Source organism: Loxodonta africana, chromosome 12, assembly GCF_030014295.1.
Source record: "Loxodonta africana isolate mLoxAfr1 chromosome 12, mLoxAfr1.hap2, whole genome shotgun sequence".
Classification (NCBI taxonomy): domain Eukaryota; kingdom Metazoa; phylum Chordata; class Mammalia; order Proboscidea; family Elephantidae; genus Loxodonta; species Loxodonta africana.
Window position 1 is genome coordinate 12,509,289 of NC_087353.1, and position 21,073 is coordinate 12,530,361.

At 43.1% G+C, this 21,073-nt stretch overlaps 1 protein-coding gene across 1 annotated transcript in view; it reads left to right on the forward strand.

Moving 5' to 3' along the window:
• The window catches only part of COLEC11 (collectin subfamily member 11), an 87,726-nt gene that overhangs the window by 8,335 nt on the left and 58,318 nt on the right, over positions 1-21,073 (forward strand). Inside the window, exon 2 of the mRNA XM_003411873.4 lies at positions 18,972-19,127. Coding sequence (XP_003411921.2) covers positions 18,989-19,127 — 139 coding nt within the window. The 5' untranslated portion in view covers positions 18,972-18,988. The remainder of the gene's footprint in view (positions 1-18,971; positions 19,128-21,073) is intronic.

The following is a 21,073-nucleotide window of genomic DNA, read 5'->3' on the forward strand; positions in this document are numbered from 1 at the left end:
TTATCTCTGAGAAAACCAAATCATAATTGGGATGGATGCCGGATCTTAGTCCTGACCCCACTGGAAGTGGTGAGGCTATTTAACTGAGAGGATCAGAGTTCATGAGGGAAAAGGTTGCTCCCAACGGCCATGACATCGAGGCTTTCAGGGAAAAGCTGAGGGATGGGGGCTGAGGGAAGAGAGAGAAGAAAAGGAAGATTCGGGAAGCCCTAAATGAAGAAACAGCTAGTGATTTCTGTTGAATTTTTGGTGTTTATTTGCAAGGCAGGTGTAAACATGACTAAAAATGGTCCTAATTTCCAATCTAAATAGTCAAGAAATCATTAATTACAGCATTACTTTTATTTTTGTAATTGAGGATAATCCTCAGGTTATTGATACTTTTTTAAAGCTCTTAGCATTTGAGGACACAGAAACGGGAAGAAGTATCCCACACCTGTGATGAGGCAGGAGAGGGAAGTGCACGAGGAAGGGAAGTTTGCTGTTGGACAGGTTCACTGATGTGAACTGTCTGCTTGTTCAAAACCCTGGTGGTGCAGTGGATAAGAGTCATGGCTGCCAACCCAAAGGTCGACAGTTCAAATCCGCCACCTGCTCCTTGGAGACCCCATGGGGCAGTTTTACTCTGTCCTAGACTGTCACTACCAGTTGGAATCGACACCAGCGTGTGACAGGTCTGGGCTTGAATCTGGCATTTTCCCTCATTAACTATGTGACCTTGGGCAAGTTCTCTAATTCTCTGATCTTGTTTCTTGAACTCTAAAATGGAGACAGTAATGCCTTGCTCTTGAGGGGTGGTTGTGAGGGCTGAATTAGCCGGTGACTGTGGACGATCCAAGCTGATTCCAGGGCGCTGAACAAGATCCCGTTCTCTTCACCCCAGCTAGCATTATGCATGTGGAGAGGGAACGGCTGCTTACATGATGTGATTTACAGAATATAGAGAGCCCACATACCACATGTCCTTATTTTCTTTATTTGTAAAATGGGAGTAGCAATGCCTGATTGCAGTGATGTTGGAATAAAGGAAAAGGTGTATGTGAAGAGTATAGAGCAGAGTGCTTGGCTTAAGGAGTGCTTAGGTTCGTAATGAACGTAACTGACCCACCTGGTTTATTGCATACTGTTTCTCCTCCCTGCCAAACACCGGAGGCAGGTTTGTTGTTGTAGCTGCCATTCAGTTGGCCCCTGACTCACAGAGACCCCGTGCACAACAGGATTGAATCCTTGGCTGATTTTTTGGAAGTAGATTGCCAGGCCTTTCTTCCTAGTTTGTCTCAGTCTGGAAGCTCCACTGAAACTTGTTCGGCGTCATAGTGACACGTAAGCCTCCACTGATAGACAGGTGGTCGCTGTGCTTGAGGCATGTCGGCAAATACCGGGTCGTGGAAGGCGAGAGTTCTACCACTGAACCACCCGCCACGTCGCGATGCAGATTTTTCATGAAGCAAATAAACACTCAGCTTCAGGGCCTCTCACTTGGAGGGGGCCTTCTAAGATTCTGGGAGGAGGACCTAGCGTTGTGTTTCTGTGATCATGTATTTTTGTAAAATAACAAAAATAAGATGTTACCCACAGTCGGTTAAGAGTGCTGTGTCCTTTCTCCATTGCAGCTCTGCAGAGAGGTACCGGGGTAACCACGGGCATCTTTGGGATCTGGCCAAAGGTTCCTCAGCCTCAACACTATCTACATTTTGGCCCAGATAATTCTTTGTTGTGTGGGGGGGTGTCCTGTGTATTATAGGATGTTTAGTAGCATTTTTGGCCTCTACCCATTAGATGCCAGTAGCATCCTCCAAGTTGTGGCAACTAAAAATGCCTCCAGAACATTGTCAAATGCCCGCCCCAACTTGAAATAACACTAACAAGGGGAAGCTGAGTTGGGATTATATTACTTTAGATTTAATTGGATACATTACATGATTCGCAGTGACTTCCATGTGCAAAACCAAACCAAACCTGTTGCTGAGTCAGTTCCTACTCATGGTGACCTCACGTGTTACAGAGTAGGGCTGTTCCATAGGGTTTTCCTGGCCGTAATCTTTACAGAAGCAGACGGCCAGGCCTTTCTTTTGCAGGGCCACTGGATGGGTTCAAACCGCCATCCGGTAGCTTAGTAAAAAAAAACTAAAACCAAACCTGTTGCCGTCAAGTCAATTCTGACTCATAGCCGCCCGATGATAGGACAGAGTAGAACTGCCCCATAGAGTTTTCAAGGAGTGCCTGGTAGATTTGAACTGCCAACCCTTTGGTTAGCAGCCATAGCTCTTAACCACTAGCTCAAACTGTTGGTGCCACCCAGGGCATCAATTACAAACTGGTTACTCTGTGCACAAGAGAACTTTAAATGCCTGAAATCTTACAGCTCATATAGGAAAGAAATCTGATAGAAGTTTTCCCAAGTTTGGTAACCATCCTAAAAATATACATGATATTACCAATAATGGGTTGTGAAGCTGAAATAAACATTCTTTTTTAAAAGCTAGCAATAATTTTTAAAAATTCAAGTAACCATGTTGGAGGAAATACTAGTTATCATTTTTTCTTTAGAAAATTGTTTTTCATGGGAAGAGGCAGTAAGAATATGCAACCAAATAACATAGGAGAAAAGAATTATAAAGGGCTGTGAGGTGGGCTTTTTTAAATTTATTTTTTTATTTTGAGATAATTTGTAGATTCACACGCAGTTGTAAGAAACAATACAGAGAGATCTTGTGAACCCTTTTAGCCGGTTTCCCCAATGGCGATGTCTTACAAAACAGCGGCAGTATGATGTAGCCTGTGAACGGCCATCTAGATACTCCATGGGTCCCACCCGCTTGGAGCAAGGGAGAATGAAGAAAACCAAAGACACAAGGGAAAGATTAATTCAAAGGACTAATGGACCACAGCTACCACAGCCTGCACTAGACTGAGTCCAGCACAAGTAGATGGTACCCAGCTACCACCACTGACTGCTCTAACAAGGATCAATACAGCGTCCCGGACAGAGCTGGAGAAAAATGTAGAACAAAATTCTAACTCACAAAAAAAAAAACAGACTTACTGGTCTGACAGAGACTGGAGAAACCCTGAGAGTATGGCCCCTGGACACCGTTTCAGCTCAGTAATGAAGTCACTCCTTAGGTTTACCCTTCATCCAAAGATTAGACAGGTCCATAAAACAAAAGGAGACTAAAGGTGCACACCAGCCCAGGGGCAAGGACTAGAAGGCAGGAGGGGACCCAATGTCAAGAAGGGGAGAGTGTTGACACGTTGTAGGTTTGGCAACCAATGTCACAAAACAATATGTGTATTCATTGTTTAATGAGAAACTAATTTGCTCTGTAAATCTTCATCTAAAGGCACAATTAAAAAAAATTACAATGTAACAATCAAAATATTGACATAGATATATTAAGATACAGAACATTTTCATCAACACAAGGATCCCCTGTGGTGGTGTTTTATAGCCATGCCTACTTTTCTCCTGCCCCCACTCCTCCTCAACCTCTGGCAACCACCCATCTGTTCTCCATTTCTATACCGGTTGCAGTCGAGTCGATTCCCACTCATAGTGACCCTATAGGACAGAGTAGAACTGCCTCACAGAGTTTCCAAGGAGTGCCTGGTGGATTCAAACTGCTGACCTTTTGGTTAGCAGCCATAGCACTTAACCACTGTGCCACCAGGGTTTCCTCTATTTCTATAGTTTTGCTATTTCAAGAATGTTACATAAATGGACTCATTCAATATGTACCCTTTTGGGATTGCCTTTTTAAAAAAAAATTAGTATTTAGTACATAATAGTAATTTCTTTTATTAGTATTAGTATTTGACAGTAATTTTTTTAATTAGTATTTTAAAGTTTACAGCTTAAGTTAATTTCTCATACAAAAACACACACACTGTTATATGACACTACTTGCAATCCCTATAATATGATAGCACACTCTCCCTTTCCACCTCGGGTTTCCCGTGTCCCTCCAACCAGCTACTGTCCCTCCCTGCCTTCGCATCCCGCCTCCAGGCAGGAGCCACTTATTTGGTCTTGTGTATCTGCTTGAACTAATAAGCACAAGCTTTACCAGTATTATTTTATGTTTTATAGTCCAGTCTAATGTTTGTCTGAAGAGTGGGCCTCGGGAGTGGTTTTAGTTCTGGGTTAACAGAGCATCCGGCCATGACTTCGGGAGTTCCTCCAGCCTCAGACTGTTAAGTCTGGCCTTTTTAAGTGAATTTGAGTTCTGCTCCACACTTCTCTCCTGCTCCGTCAGAGATTCTCTGTTGTATTCCCTGTCAGGATGGTCATTGGTGGTAGCTGGGCACCACCTAGTTCTTCTGGTCTCAGGCTGATGGAGTGTCTGGTTTTCGTGGTCCTTTTGTCTCTTGGGCTAATATTTTCCTTGTGTCTTTTGTGGAAACCCTGGTGGTGGAGTGGTTAAGTGTTAACGGCTGCTAACCAAAAAGTTGGCAGTTTGAATCCACCAGGTGCTCCTTGGAAACCCTAGGGGGCATTTCTACTCTGTCCTATAGGGTCACTATGAGTTGGAATTGACTTCATGGCAACAGGTTTTTTGTCTTTGGTATTCTTCATTCTCCTTTGTTCCAAGTGGGTTGGGACCAATTGATGCATCTTAGATGGCCACTCATAAGCTTTTAAGACTTGAGATGCCACCCACCAAAGTGGGATGCAGAACATTTTCTTAATAAACTTTGTTATGCCAGTTGACCTAGATGTCTCCCGAAACCATAGTCCCCAGACCCTAGGCCCTGCTACTCTGTCCTTCGAAGTGTTTGGCTGTATTTAGGAAACTTCTTAGCTGACTTCCTCTATATCGTGTGTTCTTCCCTTCACCTAAAATGATTCTTGTCTACTATCTAGTTAGTGAATTCCCCTCTCCTTCCCTTCCCACCCTCATAACCATCAAAGAATGTTTTTCTTTTATGTTTAAACCTTTTCTTGAGTTCTTAAAATAGTGGTCTCATACAATATTTGTCCTTTTGTGACTGACTGATTTCACTCAACATAATGCCTTCCAGATTCATCCATGTTGTGAGATGTTTCACGGATTCATCGTTGTTCTTTATCATTGGGTAGTATTCCATTGTGTGAATATATACCACAGTTTGTTTATCCATTCATCCGTTGATGGGCACCTTTTTGCTATTGTGAACAGTGCTGCGATGAACATGGGTGTGCTTATATCTATTCGTGTGATGGCTCTTATTTCTTTAGGACATATTCCAAGGAGTGGGATGGCTGGATTGTATGGTTGGGATTACCTTTTTTCATTCGGTATAATTCTCTGCAGGTTCATCCACGTTGCACGTATCAATAATTTGTTCCTTCTTATTGCTGAGTAGTATTTCATGGTATGGATGTACTTCGGTTTAACTATTCACCTGTCAAAGGGCATCTGAATTATTTTCAGTTTTTGGTCATTATGAATAAAGCTGCTGTAAACATTTGTGTACAGGTTTTTTTGTAAACATGTCTCTGTTTTTCTGGGGTCAATGTCCAGGAGCGTATTTGCTGGGTCATACAGTAGTTGCATGTTTAGTCCTTTAAGAAACTGCCGCACGGTTTTCCAGAGTGGCTGTACCGTTTGCGTTCCCACCAGCAGCGCGTGAGTGATGCAGCCTCTGCTCCTCCTTGTCAGCACTTGGTGCCGTCAGTGTTTTTTATTTTAGCCACTCCGATAGGTGTACAGTGATATCTCATTGTGGTTTTCATTTGCGTTTCCCTAATGGCTAATGATGTTGGACATCTTTTCATGTATTTATTTGGCATTTGTATATCCTCTTAGGTAGAAATGTTGATTCATGTCTTTTGCACATTTTCTAATTGTTTTTTTTTTTTTTTTAAACTCGAGTTGAGAATTCTTTATATATTCCAGATATTGGTCCTTTGTCGGGTATGTGGTGTGATGGTTAATTTTATGTGTAAACTTGGCTAGGCTATAGTGCCTAGTTTGATCAAACACTAGTCTAAGATGTTGCTGTGAAAGTATTTTGTAGATGTGATTAACATTAACAGTTAGTTAACTTTAAGTAAAGGTAACCCTTGATAATGTGGATGAGCCTCATCTAATCCGTTGAAAGCCTAAGGAGCAAAAACTTAGGCTTCCCCAGAGAAGAAAGAATTCTGCCTTAAAACTGTAATATAGAAATCCTGCCTAAGTTTCCAGGCTGCTGTTGGGCTGCCCTGCAGATTTTAGACTCAAGATTACAACATGAGCTCCTGCCTGAATTTCCAGCCTGAGGTCCTGCCTTGTAGATTTTGGACTTGCCAGTCCCCACAGTTGTGCAAGCCAGTTCCTTAAAATCTCTCTATCTCTCTGTCTCTTTCTTGCTCACTCACACACACACTCCCTTATACTATTGGTTCTGTTTCTCTGGAGAACCCTGACTCACACATTTGGTTTGTAAATATTTTCTCCTATCCTGAAGCTTGTCTTTTCATCCTCTCTTAAAAGATGATCTTTAAAAAAAAAAAAAAATTTTTTTAAATTTTGTTGTTGTTCAGAAAAACACAGCAAAACATTCACCAATTCAACGGTTTCTACATGTGCAATTCAGTGACAGTGATGACATTCTTCGAGTCGTGCGGTCATTCTTACTCCTCTGAGTTGTTCTCCATGAACATAAACTCACTGCCCTCTAAGGTTCCCATCTAATCTTTCAAATTACTGTTGTTGATTTGATCCCATAAAGATAGTTTTTAAAAAAGCATAATGATATGGCAGACATTTTTTACTAGTTAAGCTAAACCATTGTTTGGTTTTAAGAAGACTTAACGGAATATTTTTGGTTTAAGGTTTAAAGATTATCTCAGGGCAATAGTTTCATGGGTTCATCAAGCCTCCATGGCTCCAGAAACTCTGGAGTTCATGAAGATTTGAAATTCTGTTCTGCATTTTCCCCCTTTTGATTAAGATTCTGCTATAGAATCTTTGATCACAATGTTCAGTAGCTGGGAACCATCCAGTTCTTCTGGTCTCATGGCAAAGGAGGCAGTTGTTTATGGAGGCAATTAGCTACACATTGCATATCTTCCTCCTGTTTCTGACTCTCCTTTTTCCCCTGTTGCTCCAGGCAAATAGAGTCCAGTTGTTGTGCCTTGGATGGCTGCTTGCAAGCTTTTAAGACCCCAGGCACTATGGAACAAACTAGGCAGTAGAACAGAAGCACTAAACACATTTTTAGGCCAGTTAACTGGGATGTCCCATGAAACCATGACCCTAAACCTCCAAATCAAGGAACCAAATCCCATGAAGTTTTTGGTTGTACATAAGCAGCCACAGCAGTTACTCTTTTTTTCATTATTATAAATATATCACACAACTTTTGCCAATTCAACTTTCTTCAGGTGTACAACTTACTGATGGAACTTAAAATAATCGGCTGTGCAACCCTACCTTAATGTGGTTTTTCCATGACTGTAAACCAAAACTTGGTACTCTATAAGCAATAACCCCTTCTTTCCCCTTTCTTTTTCTTAAAGAAGATCCCCCAAATTGTATATGCTCTAGACTACACAAAACCAGGACCCACTTTAGCCCACCCATCCCAATGTCTTATTTTTGGTGTATACTGCATTTACTGAAACGTAAATGAATGTAAGTTTTGGGTCTCACCATGGGTTACATCTAGGCAAGCAGTAGTTATGTAGTTAGTGCTTTTTAAAGTGAAACCCTGTGGTGGGAAAAATTGAAAATGAGTATGTCGCCCGTATTTATCTGATTTGATAGCTCGTGTCTGTTATGATTCTTTATACTTTTCTGAATTTTCACAATACTCTTTTTACTTTTTCAACAAAAAAAGAAAAGAGAGAGAGAAAAAAAGAGGAAGGATTGGGGTGTTTGGGTTCGAGTTAATGGTGCACTCAGGAAGTGTCCCGCACATCCTCCAGTGGAGCACCCTGACATCATGGGTGTTTTTCAGCTTTCCCACACTCTCTCTTTACTACTGACCAGCAAGACAGCTGATGTATTTCAAACAGGAAGCTGTTTGCTGATAACACTGCAGCCGTCCAGCCTGATTTGCTGGGCTGCCTGACAGCCCAAGACAGCAGCTTTCTCTTGGCGTGGTGGACTGCAAGTCAGCCTCTGTAAATAGCAGCCATGAGGCTCCTGGGTGCAATGTCCTCACAGGCCTGTGACGGTCAGGACGCCCCCTTCGCCTAGCGTGCCGCCTCAGGTAGGAAACACTTTGCGGGTGACTTTTCAGTCCCAGAGAACAGGACCTGTTGGTTTCAATAGTAGTAAGACACTGAGATAGGGAGGAAGGTTCCCAGCAGGGCGATAGGGAGGAATTACAGTAAAGGGGAGAAGGATGGGGATTTATTCTTAGATCCAGGCAGAAGGTTTAATCTGTCACATAAATCAGTCATCAGCATCCCAAGACTTGGATTGATGCGAGAGTGTGGGAAATTCCCAGAAACCTCTTGATGAGATGCGTTTAGTTAGGCTTATTAGAGTTATCTGATGATGAAATCAAGCACTCTTGGTTTACATAAAATTTAAAGAACCCAAGGCCCAGAGAGGTGAAAAAAATTTTTTTTTCCTAATTCCAAACAGCAGGTTAATGAGAGGTCACAGAACCCAATCAGTTATTTCTAATCATCATGTGCAGGGTTCCAGGTTGGGCGTGTTAACTGCTGAAGGTGAGGCAATGTGGACAAAAGTGGCCATTGCTATGTTTTGGATTCAGTAATGGAAATTGCAGGTGAAGGAAAGACGGGACTAGGGAGGCAACTTTCAAGAAAGGGACTTTTTGAGGTCAAACAAGGTTTTCTTATACAGATGGGGGGTGGGGGTCATCTCATCTCCAAAAATGGGATAAGAAAAAAGTTGCCCAGGATAGCAGCTTTTGATAGCCTGCAGTGGGAATTGGCTGTCTTGTCAGAGCTGAAGTCTTGTGGCTCTAGATTCAGAAGATAAAGTTTTAAAGCCATCAGTGTGCATAACCGGGGCTCTTCCATGTGATAGGAAACACTTTGCCTGATGGCAGTAGAGCAGTACTCCAAATTGTCACGGTTGTTAGATTTTTACAATTTACAAATTTTTACAATAAAAAAAAAAATGCCAAATAAGAAAACAAACTGATGGTTTGTTTAAAGCGAGGGGAAAGGCTTTTTCCTACTTTGTGGTCTTGGAAGATAGATATGAAAAACTCATGCTGTTGGGGCGGGAACCTGTTCCACACAGCAGCCACTGGAGAAGGCACAGCATCAGTATAGGAAATAAAATGTGTGCGTGTGTGTGTGTGTGTGGAGGGAGGTTGTCAGTTTGCTAGTAAGACAGGCTCCTTAACGCTGCTGTGGTTGTGGCTCTTGGTAACATATTTATAAAAAAGTGTCCATAAAATGCTCAGCCCTGCTGTGGAGATTTAATGAAAACGCAGAATTCTATATTTGGGAGCTAAATCACACTTCCTCCCCCCATTGTCTATTTCATTCTTATAACGTATTTGTACAGAGAATTCCAAACGTAATCCCTTTCCCCCGGTTTGTAGCATGGGCCTCTTTCATTGAAGGGAGGGCCTAAGCCTCCTGAGCCCTGGCTGGAAGATAAGGATGTTGTTCTTAAAGACATCCTGGGGTAGCTTTGGTTTCTCCGTTTATAAAACTAAATTCCTCTTGGAAGAAGGCAGTCAGAGAGCAAGAAATCAGGGGAAGAGGGCTCCTTAGCGAATGTGGATGCCCCTTCCCTGTGCCTGCCTTCCCTAATTTCTGCTGGCATCACCTGTCGATCCTAGACCAGGAGACTGAGAGCCCCCCAGAGGCAGGGGCTATGCTTTGTCCTGTCTCTTCAGGGCTTAGAGGAGGCCTAGCAGCTGGAGAGTAGACAGTAAATGTTTAAATAGGTGAATAGGTGAGCAGATAAACGAATGAATGGGTGGAGGGATCAATGAATGAATGAATGAAAAATCCTAATTCGAGTGTATTCTGTTGACTGCTTTTTTTGGGCGATTACAACTGATCTTTCATGGAGCCCCTCTTGAAACTTCTAGAGAGTAAGAACAAGCAAAGTTTTTCTGAGCAACAGGTTTGTCTCCTGACAGAAAATTTTTAGCTAGAGAGGAAATTCTCATGTCAGCTGTTGATATCTGAGACATTAAAAAAATAAATAAATAAAATAAACCTAGTTTGCATTCAACAAATACCAAGAAGCAAGTATAGGCCCGACCATAAGGGTAGGTGGAGCGAGCATTTATCATTATGTTTAATGGCTATATAATGGAAAGAATGAAAATATTCACTGCAGAAGCAGTGGCTAAGTACATTATAGTTGAGAATGCTGTAGAATAATCAGGCCTGGCTACATACTTTGCAGTGCTCCTTATTAAAAGAATTATTGGGAATTTCAAGATGGTGACGGCGGAGCAATAAACCAAGTGTGAGGTTCCTCTAAATGGAGACTTGTGCAGCTGCACATGTCATGTGCCCAAGAAGCTGGCCATGGGAAGGCTGTATAGACATTAAAAATTATAAGGACTCTAAAAAAACCAAAAAACTGCCCATCGAGTTGATTCCAACTCATAGCAACCCTATAGGACAGTGTAGAACTGCCCCATAGGATTTCCAAGGAGTGGCTGGTGGATTCAAACTGCCGACCTTTTGGTTAGCAGCCAAGCTCTTAATCACTGTGCCACCAGGGCCCTAGGAACATGGAAAGCTCATAGAAGAATAGCATCAACTTCTATCTCTGTTACGTTGGGAGCTTTCATTTATTCGTTCGTTCATTCAGCTTTGTTTCTGCTAAACTCCAGGCGCTTGAATGCTCCAGAGCTCTTTACAAGTTACAAAATTATTGTACATACTTTAACTTAATTCCGGTACAAATTATTCACACGGAAACCCAAACTTGAAGGGACCAAGGAATAAGGAAATGAGTAAAGTTGACCTGATGGGGCCTTGGGTGAATTTGTGCTTCCCTTTTTAATTGTCTTCACCGTTAGAATATTGATGTGAACGCAAGGGAGCAGGTTGAGTGGACACAGAAGACAAGAGCGTGAAGAGGTGGGTTTGGAGTCAAAAACACCTGGTTTGAGAGTCTGGCTGTGAGATACGAGACAGATTACTCAACCTCTCTTTGCTTCATTTTCTTTATCTTTAAATTGAGGAATCCTAATACTTTACCAGTTGGAAACCCTGGTGGCATAGTGGTTAAGAGCTATAGCTGCTAACCAAAAAGTTGGTGGTTTGAAGCCACCAGGCATTCCTTGGGAACCCTATGGGGCAGTTCTACTCCGCCCTGTAGGGTGGTTGTGAGTCAGAATTGACTCGACGGAAGTGGTTTTGGTTGTTTTTTTTTTTTTTTTTTAATTCTTCACAAGGTTGTTTTGAGAATTAAATTAAGATATGCGTATCCACATTTGATGCACAATAAATACTGACTTTTTTTTTTTCTCTCCATGAAACATAAATACATATATATATAACCTGTTACCTTGTGATTTAAGGAGCAGAGTGGGCCCTTACTTTTGATGCACAGAAAGCTGACAACTGGACAGAATTAGGAAGTCAACATCGAGCAGAAGACCTAGCTTTCAATCTCATCTTCACCACGTATTAGTTGTATAATGCTGGGCAAATTCCTTAGTTTCTTTGATCTTTGGTGTCTTCATCGGTAAATGGCAATAACAGTGCTATCGGAGTTGTTATTTTCTCCAATCCAATGAACAGCTCTTATTCCTTTACAATTGCAATTCTGTAAGTGACTATACATAAGGAAGTTAAGTCCTCATTTGGTGTGTAATGATCAACAACAAATGGTACAAGATGGAAACAAACTTCAAGTGTGCCCATTTCACAGAAGAATTGACTGAAGTGAGGGCTTTTTACAGGGGAGTATAGAACATTTTTAGCTTAGATACTCTGGCTTTCAGCTTTTTCATTTCTCTCGTAGCTCATTCTTGGCTGTGGGCCTCTTTGACTTAGTTCAGGGCTACCTGACAATATGTAATAATAGTAATATCAATAGCTATCATTTAGTGAACACTTACCATGTGCCGGAGCCCTGATGGCACAGTGGTTAGGAGCTGAGCTGATAACCAAAAGGTTGGCAGTTTGAATCCACCAGGTGTTCCTTGGAAACTCTATGGGGCAGTTCTGCTCTGTCCTGTAGGGTCGCTGTCTTAGTTATCTAGTGCTGGTATAACAGAAATACCGCCAGTGGATAGCTTTATCAAAGAGAAATTTATTCTCTCACAGTCTAGTAGGCTAGAAGTCTGAATTCAGGGTGTCAGCTCCAGGGGAAGACTTTTTCCCTCTGTCAGCTCTGGAGGAAGGTCCTTGCCATCAGTCTTCTGCTGGTCCAGGAGCTTCCCAGCCCAGGGACCCTGGGTCCAAAGGATACTCTCACCCAGCTCTTCTTACTTGGTGGTCATGAGGTCCCCACATCTCTCTGCTTGTTTCTCTCTTTTATATCTCAAAAGAGATTGATTTAAGACACAACCTAATCTTGTAGATTGAGTCCTGCCTTATTAACATAACTGCTGCTAATCCCACCTCATTAACATCATAGAAGTAGCATTTACAACACATGGGAAAATCACATCAGATGACAGAGTGGTGGATGATCACAACACAAGTTGACATACATTTTTTGAGGGGACACAATTCAATCCGTAACAGTCGCTATGAGTCAGAATCGACTTGATGGCAGCGGGTGCCATATGCCAGGCACTCTGCAAAGTGCTTCATGTGCATTATTATATTATTGCTTAGAATGTCTTTAGGAGGTTATTGTCTCCATATTTAGATGAAGAAACAGGCTTATAAAGGTTATATAATTTGGTCAAGGTGCTGGTGAGTGGTAGAACCAGATTCATAGTTTTAAACACTGTGGTGGATGGATATCCAAGCTTCATGTGGTGGGTCTCTAAATGGCTACCCCCGTGACTTCCTCAATGGCACGTGGAGTGAGAATTGAATGCCCTCTTCCCTACAGCTACTGTGAGCTCAGGACCAGCAGCTGTGTCCTTCTGTCCCTTCCACCTTCTATCCCTATCCCAACACACATTAGTGACTGATGCTCTCTGCATTAATATAATTAGATAAGAAATAAACTACAGCCATATGCAGCAACATGGATGAATCTTGGAGCGTAAGTTTGAGGAAACAAGGTAAGTACCTGACTACATACAATATATTGTTTAATACGCACGTAGTAAGCTTACTTAAAAAACAGCAAGAGAATGACAGGTTCAGCATTTAGATTAATGGTTACTCTGGGGAGCCAGAGGGATGGGGTAGGGAGAAGAACACAGGGCCTTTAGTATTGGCAGTATTTTATTTCTTAAATTGGGTGGGCTCACAAATTTTTTTTATGGTTATGTGTCATAGTTTTCATATAAGATGTATACACCTACACATACATACCTTTGTATTATTAAATATTAGTGGTGAAGAACTAGAAGAGAATCCAAGATGACCCTTCCCAAAATATTAATAATTGTTAAAGCTGAGTGATAGATACATGGAGGTTCATCATGCCAGTTTTGTGTATGTTTGAAATTGCCCGTACTAAAAGTTCAAAAGATAATAAAGCCTCATCAGGAAAAGGTGCACTCTGTCATAGGCACGGTGGTTCTTAAACACTAGGAATACAGCAGTGAACAAGACAGACAGAACTTCCGTCCCGGAACAGTTCACCGCTTGCCCACCTTCCCTCTCAGGCAGCCGCCCCTCACCACTCCTCGTGGGCTCTTCTCAGCTGGGACTGCGGGCACCCCTCCGCCTCCTCTGCCTTCCTTGGCAACAGCTGCTCCTGTAACTCAGATTCTCTCTCCACTCTCTCTCTCTCTTTTTTTCCTTCTCTCTCATTCCTGATTGAGAATTTAGATACTTTTACAGATTATTTTGGTATAAATGTTTTCTTTTGTCTTCTGAAAAGCAGAAACTCAGTAGGTGCCCTTCTTTGTGCCCCAACTTAATATTGTTTCAGCTTGCTTCCCTTTCAGCCCTTATCCACTCTTAGGAAGTGATCTGTATTTGTGATGTGTCCCAGCTTTTGAACACTTGAATACAAGGGTAGGAGTGGGCGTTGTTAACTAACTTTTAGCTCCCCGTGAATTTTCCCATTTCCCATTACTGTCTCCACTTCATGCAAAGAAAAATTTCATCTGATTCTCAAAAGCATCCAGGTGGAAGCTGAACCTACCAGGAGAGTGAATAGCAAGAGCATAGACTTTGAACGGGAAAATCCTGTTTAAATACTAAATCGGGAGGTTCCAATACTGACATTTCGAATATCGTGTTGTCTTGGCTTATCCATTTTTCTATTTATTATTTTGAACTTTAAAATGTCTTCCCCTGCCCTCCCAAGCCATTTCAGGACGTGAGGGATGAAAAGCGGCTTTACCTTTCACACCTCTTGGTTTTTACAAAGTTATGATAAGTTAATTTTTTATTAAGGATCCCTGGTGGTGCAATGGTTAAGTGCTTGGCTGCTAATTGAAAGATTTGCTGTCCAAACCCACCAGCAGCTCTGAGGGAGGAAAGACCCCAGCGATCGATCTGCTGTTATGAAGATTTCATCCTAGGAAACCCTATAGGTCAGTTCTACTCTGTCCTATAGGGTCGCTATGAGTCGAAATTGACCTGATGGCACACAACAACAAGAAGTTCAATTTTCTTCAAATTTACATTCTCCAGCAAGTGAAATTCTTTAAACCCTAATATTAAATACTTTGCATCACTGGACCCTTTTCTCCTGCTTCCCTTCATTAACCATTTCCCTGACTTTAAGTGAACATTTAATGTTCATAACTAATAACATTAAACAACAATCTCCACATCGTCTTGATTTCATTACCACCAGTGGGGAATGTTTTTCTGGATCAGGGGAAGAATTTCGAATGCCTGACGCAGAGCAGTTTGCTGCAGAGACCAGATGGGTTCAGGATCACAGGGTGTAGTATTTTTACATATCTGATGCTGAGGGGGAAGCATGTCCATAACGGATTTCCTTGGTTGTCTTGACACTTTCACGGGTTTCTAAGAGGACTCTGGAAAATGAGTATAACAGGAATTTCAGGCCCTAAGGATGTGAGTTAGCCACAAAGTCCAAAGGTGTGGGTCTCTCTCCAGACTCCAGAGGCATGTTTAGAAGGGAGTCGTAAGAGCACAAGATTGGATGGGACCTTGGCATTAAAGATCATCGATTCTAATCTTTCACTCCCCCCTCCCACATCTTTTGTACAGGGCAAATGGACAGATGATAGACCTAACCTGTCTATTGATTTGGGCATTCCCCCGACTCAGACTGCCTTCCTCTAACAGTTAACATGACCTTCATTTTGGGGGTAAGAGGGCTTCCTAGCCCAGAATTGATGAGAAAATGCAGTGGCTCTTTAACCTTTTGATCTTGCTCTCACACACCAAACCACTGGCAAGCGCATTTAGGCCTGGTTGCCCACTCAACATTTCCACCTGGGTGTCTTAGAGGCATCTCAGACTCGTAACATCTAAAATCAAACTCTTGATCCTTCTTGAAAATCTGTTCCTCACCTCCTGTGTTCTCTTCTCAATAATTGGCTGTAGCATTCTCCTTGTTGCCCAAGCCAACAACGGGCAGTCATCTTTGACGCCTCTCTCTAGTTGCCCACATCTAGCCCATCAGCAAAGCCTGTCAACTCTACTTCCAAACCTTATCCCAAATGTGACCTCTTTTCATCACTGTCACTTCTACCCAGTAGTCCAAGCTATTTTCACCCTGCGACTGCAGCCCACATCACCATCCTCTCTCACCTGCATTATTGCTGTCACTTTATATTTGGTCTCCTGGCTTCCATTTTTATTCCCCTACAGTCTAGTCTCTAAAGAAGAGCCAGGTGATCTTTTTATAGTGTCACTTCCCTGATCACAGTCCTCCATCCCATTTAGAAAAATAAAAAATCCAAAGCTGTTACCACGAGCTGGAAGGCCCCGTGTATGGTGTCCCTTGGCTGCCCTGCAGTTTTTGGCTTCCTCTGCTCCAGCTTGCTGCCTACTTGTCTTCCTCACACTCTCCAAGCATGCTGCAGCCTCAGGGTTTCTATACTTAATGTTTCCTCTCCCTGAAATTTTCCCCTCCGATGCTCATCCCATGGCTTGCTTCCTTATCTGTCTCAACAGCAGGCTTTCACTAAAATAGCAGCACCCTTCACTCTGGATCACTATAGCCCGTGTTACCGCCTGCCGTTATATGTCTTTGTCTGTCTCCTCCAACCGGAATATAAACTTAATGAGATCAGGTACTTTGTTTTGTTCATTGCTGTACTCCCAGTGCCAGAAAGAGTGCCTGGCATATGGTACCAGGCTGTTGACTCCAACTCATGGCTACCCCATATGTGTCAGAGTAGAACTGTGCTCCATAGGGTTTTCAATGGCTGAGGTGCCTCTGGGTGAACTCAAACCTCCAGCCTTTTGGTTGGCAGCTGAGTGTGTTAACCATTTGCTGCACCACCAAGGAGTCTGGCATATGGCAGACACACACACTCACACACGTAAAACCAAACTAGTTGCCACCAAGTTGATTCCAACTCATGGCGACCCCATGTCACGCAGAGAGAGCTGCCCCATAGGGTTTTCAAGTCTGTGACCTTTTGGAAGCAGATCACCAGGCTTTTCTTCTAAGGTGGTTTTGGGTGGGTTCGAACAGCCAACCTTTCAGTTAGTAGTCAGTCACTTAACTGGTTATGCCACCCAGGACTCCCTGGGCATATAATTGTTGCTCTTAGGTACTATCAAGTTGTTTTCAACTCGTGACGACCCCATGTGACAGAGTAGAACTGCCCCATAGGACTTCCTTGGCTGTAATCTTTATGGAAGGAGATTGCCAGGCCTATCTTCCATGGAGCCACCGGGTGGGTTCAGACTGCCAACCTTTTGGTTAGCAGTTGAGCGCTTAACCATTTGTGCCACCAGGGCATATGGTAAAAACCAAAAAACCTATTGCCATCAAGTTAATTTCGACTCATAGTGACCGTATAGGACAGAGTAGAACTGCCCCATAGGGTTTCCAAGGAATGATTGGTGGATTCGAATTGCTGACCTTTTGGCTAGCAGCCAAGCTCTTAACCACTGCACCAGCAGGGCTCCTAAGCATGTGGTGCCAAAAACAAACCAAAAAAACAAACCCCGTTGCTGTCAAGTCAATTCTGACTCATAAGACAGAGTAATTCTGACCCTATAAGACAGAGTAGAACTGCCCCAAGTGGGAGGCATCCATAAATATTGGTGAATGGGTAAATAAATGCAATGACTCTAAAAAGTCTCCCTCCCCTTTTTGCTTAGTATGTGCCAGTACTTTTAAGTGTTAATGCTCTATGATGAGCATTTCCTTTTTACTGCTCAGCTCTGGGGTCAGCCTTAACCTTTTTCTTTGCTATGCTGTAGGAATTGTCAGGTCTTTTCCCTTCTCCCTTCTCCTCCTCTCCCTGCTTTCTCTACTTCCTCTATGACTTGGAGGCTTCTCTTCCTTCAAGAATTGGGCCTCCTTTGCCCTTTTTGTTTTCAAAGTTTTAATGCCAATCGCGGTAAGGAGACAAAGTGGGCCACAAGCAACCTGCCTTTCCTGGAAAGTCCGGGAACTGTTGAGGTCATTTGTTCAAATCAGGGCTCTCTCAGAGATGGCCAAGTACCAGCTCCAATGGACTTGCCTCCCCGCAACTGCCCAACTCCACTTTATTGGGGAGGATGGGCCTCCCCTCTAACCCTTATTCACTTTAGGATGGCTACTGTGCCTTTCTCTTCAGGATATGTCTCCTGCCAAGCTCTCAGTGCCCTTTGTCTTGGTGGTCCTCTCATCTCTGACGCCTACCACCCTGAGTTACTCCAGTAGACTAGGCCTCATCCAGCCCAGGAATGACCCATTTGGGCACTTACATGCAGGCGTGTCGTCATGGATTTCTTGTCTGTGAATTAAATAAATATGCAGCTCCTAGTATGTGCTGAGGCTCCCGGGTGGCACAAATGGTTTCTGCTGTCTACTAACCTAAAGGTTGGCTGTTCAAACCCAGCCAGTGACACCACGGATGAAAGCCCTGGCGACTGCATCCGTAAAGATTACAGCCAAGAAAACCCCATGGAAGAGTTCTACTTTTGTAATACGTGGGGTCACCATAAGTTGTAATTGACTCGATGGCAATGAGTTTGGTTTTTTATGTGTCTAGATCGTTTCCTCTAGAAATTTTCTCAACCACCTTCCAAACTCTCTATTCTTCCCTGCCGTAGCTCTGTACTAAATGTCCCACTCCTGTGCTCCCAGGCGTACCATAGAGTCCTGTCTCTTTCCCTCCACGTTGTAATTGTCAACACTAAAAATTAAAATGAGAGCTCCTTGAGAACAGGGATGTTTGCTCTGTTCACAGATATATTCCCGAACGCCCCTCTGGTGCCTGACACATAGTAGGCATTGAATAAATGTTTACTGAACAAGGGCCGAAACTGCGTTTTACTAAATGCACTGTCCCTAGCACAGGGTCTGGCAATGGCACTTTCTCAGTGAAGGTTTATTAATAGATACATGAATGAGTGAGTGAATGAACCAACATATGCCTAGCATTGTTTAAAAAATAACCCATTGCCGTCGAGTCGATTCCAACTCATAGTGACCCTACAGGACAGAGCAGAACTGCTTCACAATTTCCAAGGAGTGCCTGGTGGGTTTGAACTGCCAGCCTTTTGGTTAGCAGCTGTAGCACTTAACCACTATGCCACCAGGGTTTCCAGCATTGTTTAAGAGGTATATATATAAAAAAATTAGATAGCGCTTACCTCTGGGAGGGGTAGTACTCACAGAAAGGTGAGCAATAGTGTGAAGCTCTGGGGTAGAGATCCAGTGCTCTGGGGAGGTCCCCCCGGATACACGCATGGTCCCTGATCTTCCTGGTCCCACAGGAGGTCGGGCCATGAGCCCGGGCCTGTGGCCCTGCACACTGTCAGTCGCTGTTTCAAGTTTTCAGAATTCTCGTCACTGTTTATTCCTTCTTTTATTTAGGAGTCAATGACCTGCAGATGCTCATTATGAAGAGAGATCTGGCTTTTCTGGGCACCCTAATTAGCCTTGGCTTCCTGTCACTGCTAAGATCTGGTTATCCTCAACAGACTGCCGAAGAGGCCTGCTCCATGCAGATTCTTGTCCCGGGCCTTAAAGGTAATGCTTTCGACTCTCCCCTCCCTAGATTCTGAGCCAGGCAGCTTCTGGGGTACCGTCTTGCCAGCTGGGCCTCCAGGAGCAGTAGCCACAATGGGGAAGCTCACTCCCTGTCTGTGACCACCCTCTGCAGCAGACACAATGCAGTTACTCCATGTCTTACTATCCCTGGTTCAGCAGCTTACACATAGTAGTGAAGCTCTGTAGAAAAGGCTCTAAAGATTGGGTTCCAGTTCTAGTTCTGCAGTGAACTGTCTGATCTTGGGCAAATGTCCTCAACTCTTTGGGCCTCAGTTTACCTATTCATAGAAGCAAAAGGTTGGACTACTTAATGTCTAAACTAGATTATTTAATTCTGAAGATAGCAATTTTTTTGAGACTCAGCCCTCTCCACTGGTCATCATATGATGCTCATAATGAGATTAGCTAATTTAATCCCATTTTATAGAAAAGGAATGTTGAGGCTCAGAGAAATTTAGCGATTTGCCTGAAGTTTCATAGCTCTGAAGCCTGTGCTCCATCTATGCTTGTTCCTGAGAGTTCTTTATGCTTCCCTTAAAAGACTTAATTTATTTTTCTTATCGTGTTAGGCTATAACTTATTTCCAAGTAGAGAGAGTTCTGCAGACCAGATACAGGATTAACAACAATATATGAAAAAAGTATCCAAGGCTGTAGTATCTGAAGCCTTCAGAGTGTATCTTTATTCACGAAAATCACCATCAGCAAGAGATTCCGAAACTTTGTGATTCCTAAGCAGGATCCCTTACAAATCTGTGGGTCCCAGAGCAAAACGAAATATGGGCTCTTTGTTCAGAAGTTAAGGATTTCCAGATGGTGACAGCAGCACCTCACCCTTCTGAGTGGGGAGTCTGGTGTGACTGCACAGGTCACATGCCAGTGAAGCTAGCCCTGTTCCGCAATGCGAGAAAGGAGACAGACCGACCCTTATCAAGACGGTAACCCTTGACCTGTGAAGTAGAGAAGTTTAAATGAACATTGGAAGATACAAAGGATGGCATGCGTTTACTTTATTCCCAAATTCAGTTTTGCCTCTTTTCCTGTCCCCGCATGGACTATTTGTGCAATGTTCACTCCTAGGCAACTAAACAAAAAACAAACAAACAAAAACCAGACCCATCACCTTTGAGTCCAACTCATAGCAACCCTGTAGGACAGAGTAGAACTAACTGCCCCATAGGGTTTCTAAGGTTGTAATCTTTATGGAAGCAGACTGCCACATCTTTCTCTGGTCAAGCTGCTGGTGGGTTGGAACTACCAATGTTGCAATTAGCAGCAAAGCACTTAACTGCTGTGCCACCAGGGATCCTTTCCTATGTAGCTAAAAACCAAACCCATGCTGTTGAGTCTATTCCGACTCATAGCAACCCTATAAGACAGAGTAGAGCAGCCCCACAGGGTTTCCAAGGCTGTAATCTTTACAGTTAAAGAGCTTGGCTGCCAACCAAAAGGTCTGCAGTTTGAAGCCACCAACTGGTCCTTGGAAACCCTATGGAGCATTTCTACTCTGTCCTGTAGGGTCACTGTGGGTCAGAATCGACTCAACGGCAATGGGTTTGGTTTTTTATTTTAATTTTTACAGAAGCAGGCTGCCACATCTTTCTCCCTTGGAGCAGGTAGTGGATTCAAACCAAGACTTTGAACCAATTCTTCCTGGTTCACTTGTTGCTGAGGACGCAACGCTGGAACAGACCTGAATTTTTAAAATTTGGGTGAGCCAGAACCATAACTGGAACAGGAAAAATTACTGGTAGAAGCTCTGCTAGAAATTTAATCTCTCTCTTAGAAAACAGCGGCACTATACACATTGTATAGCAACCAAATCTCTTGCCCATGGATTTTGTGCAGAGTAGGAAACAACTTTGTCCTTCTAAAAGATGGCTGCCAACTGCTCCGCTTTGAGTATGTGCTTTCCTCACTCTTGGT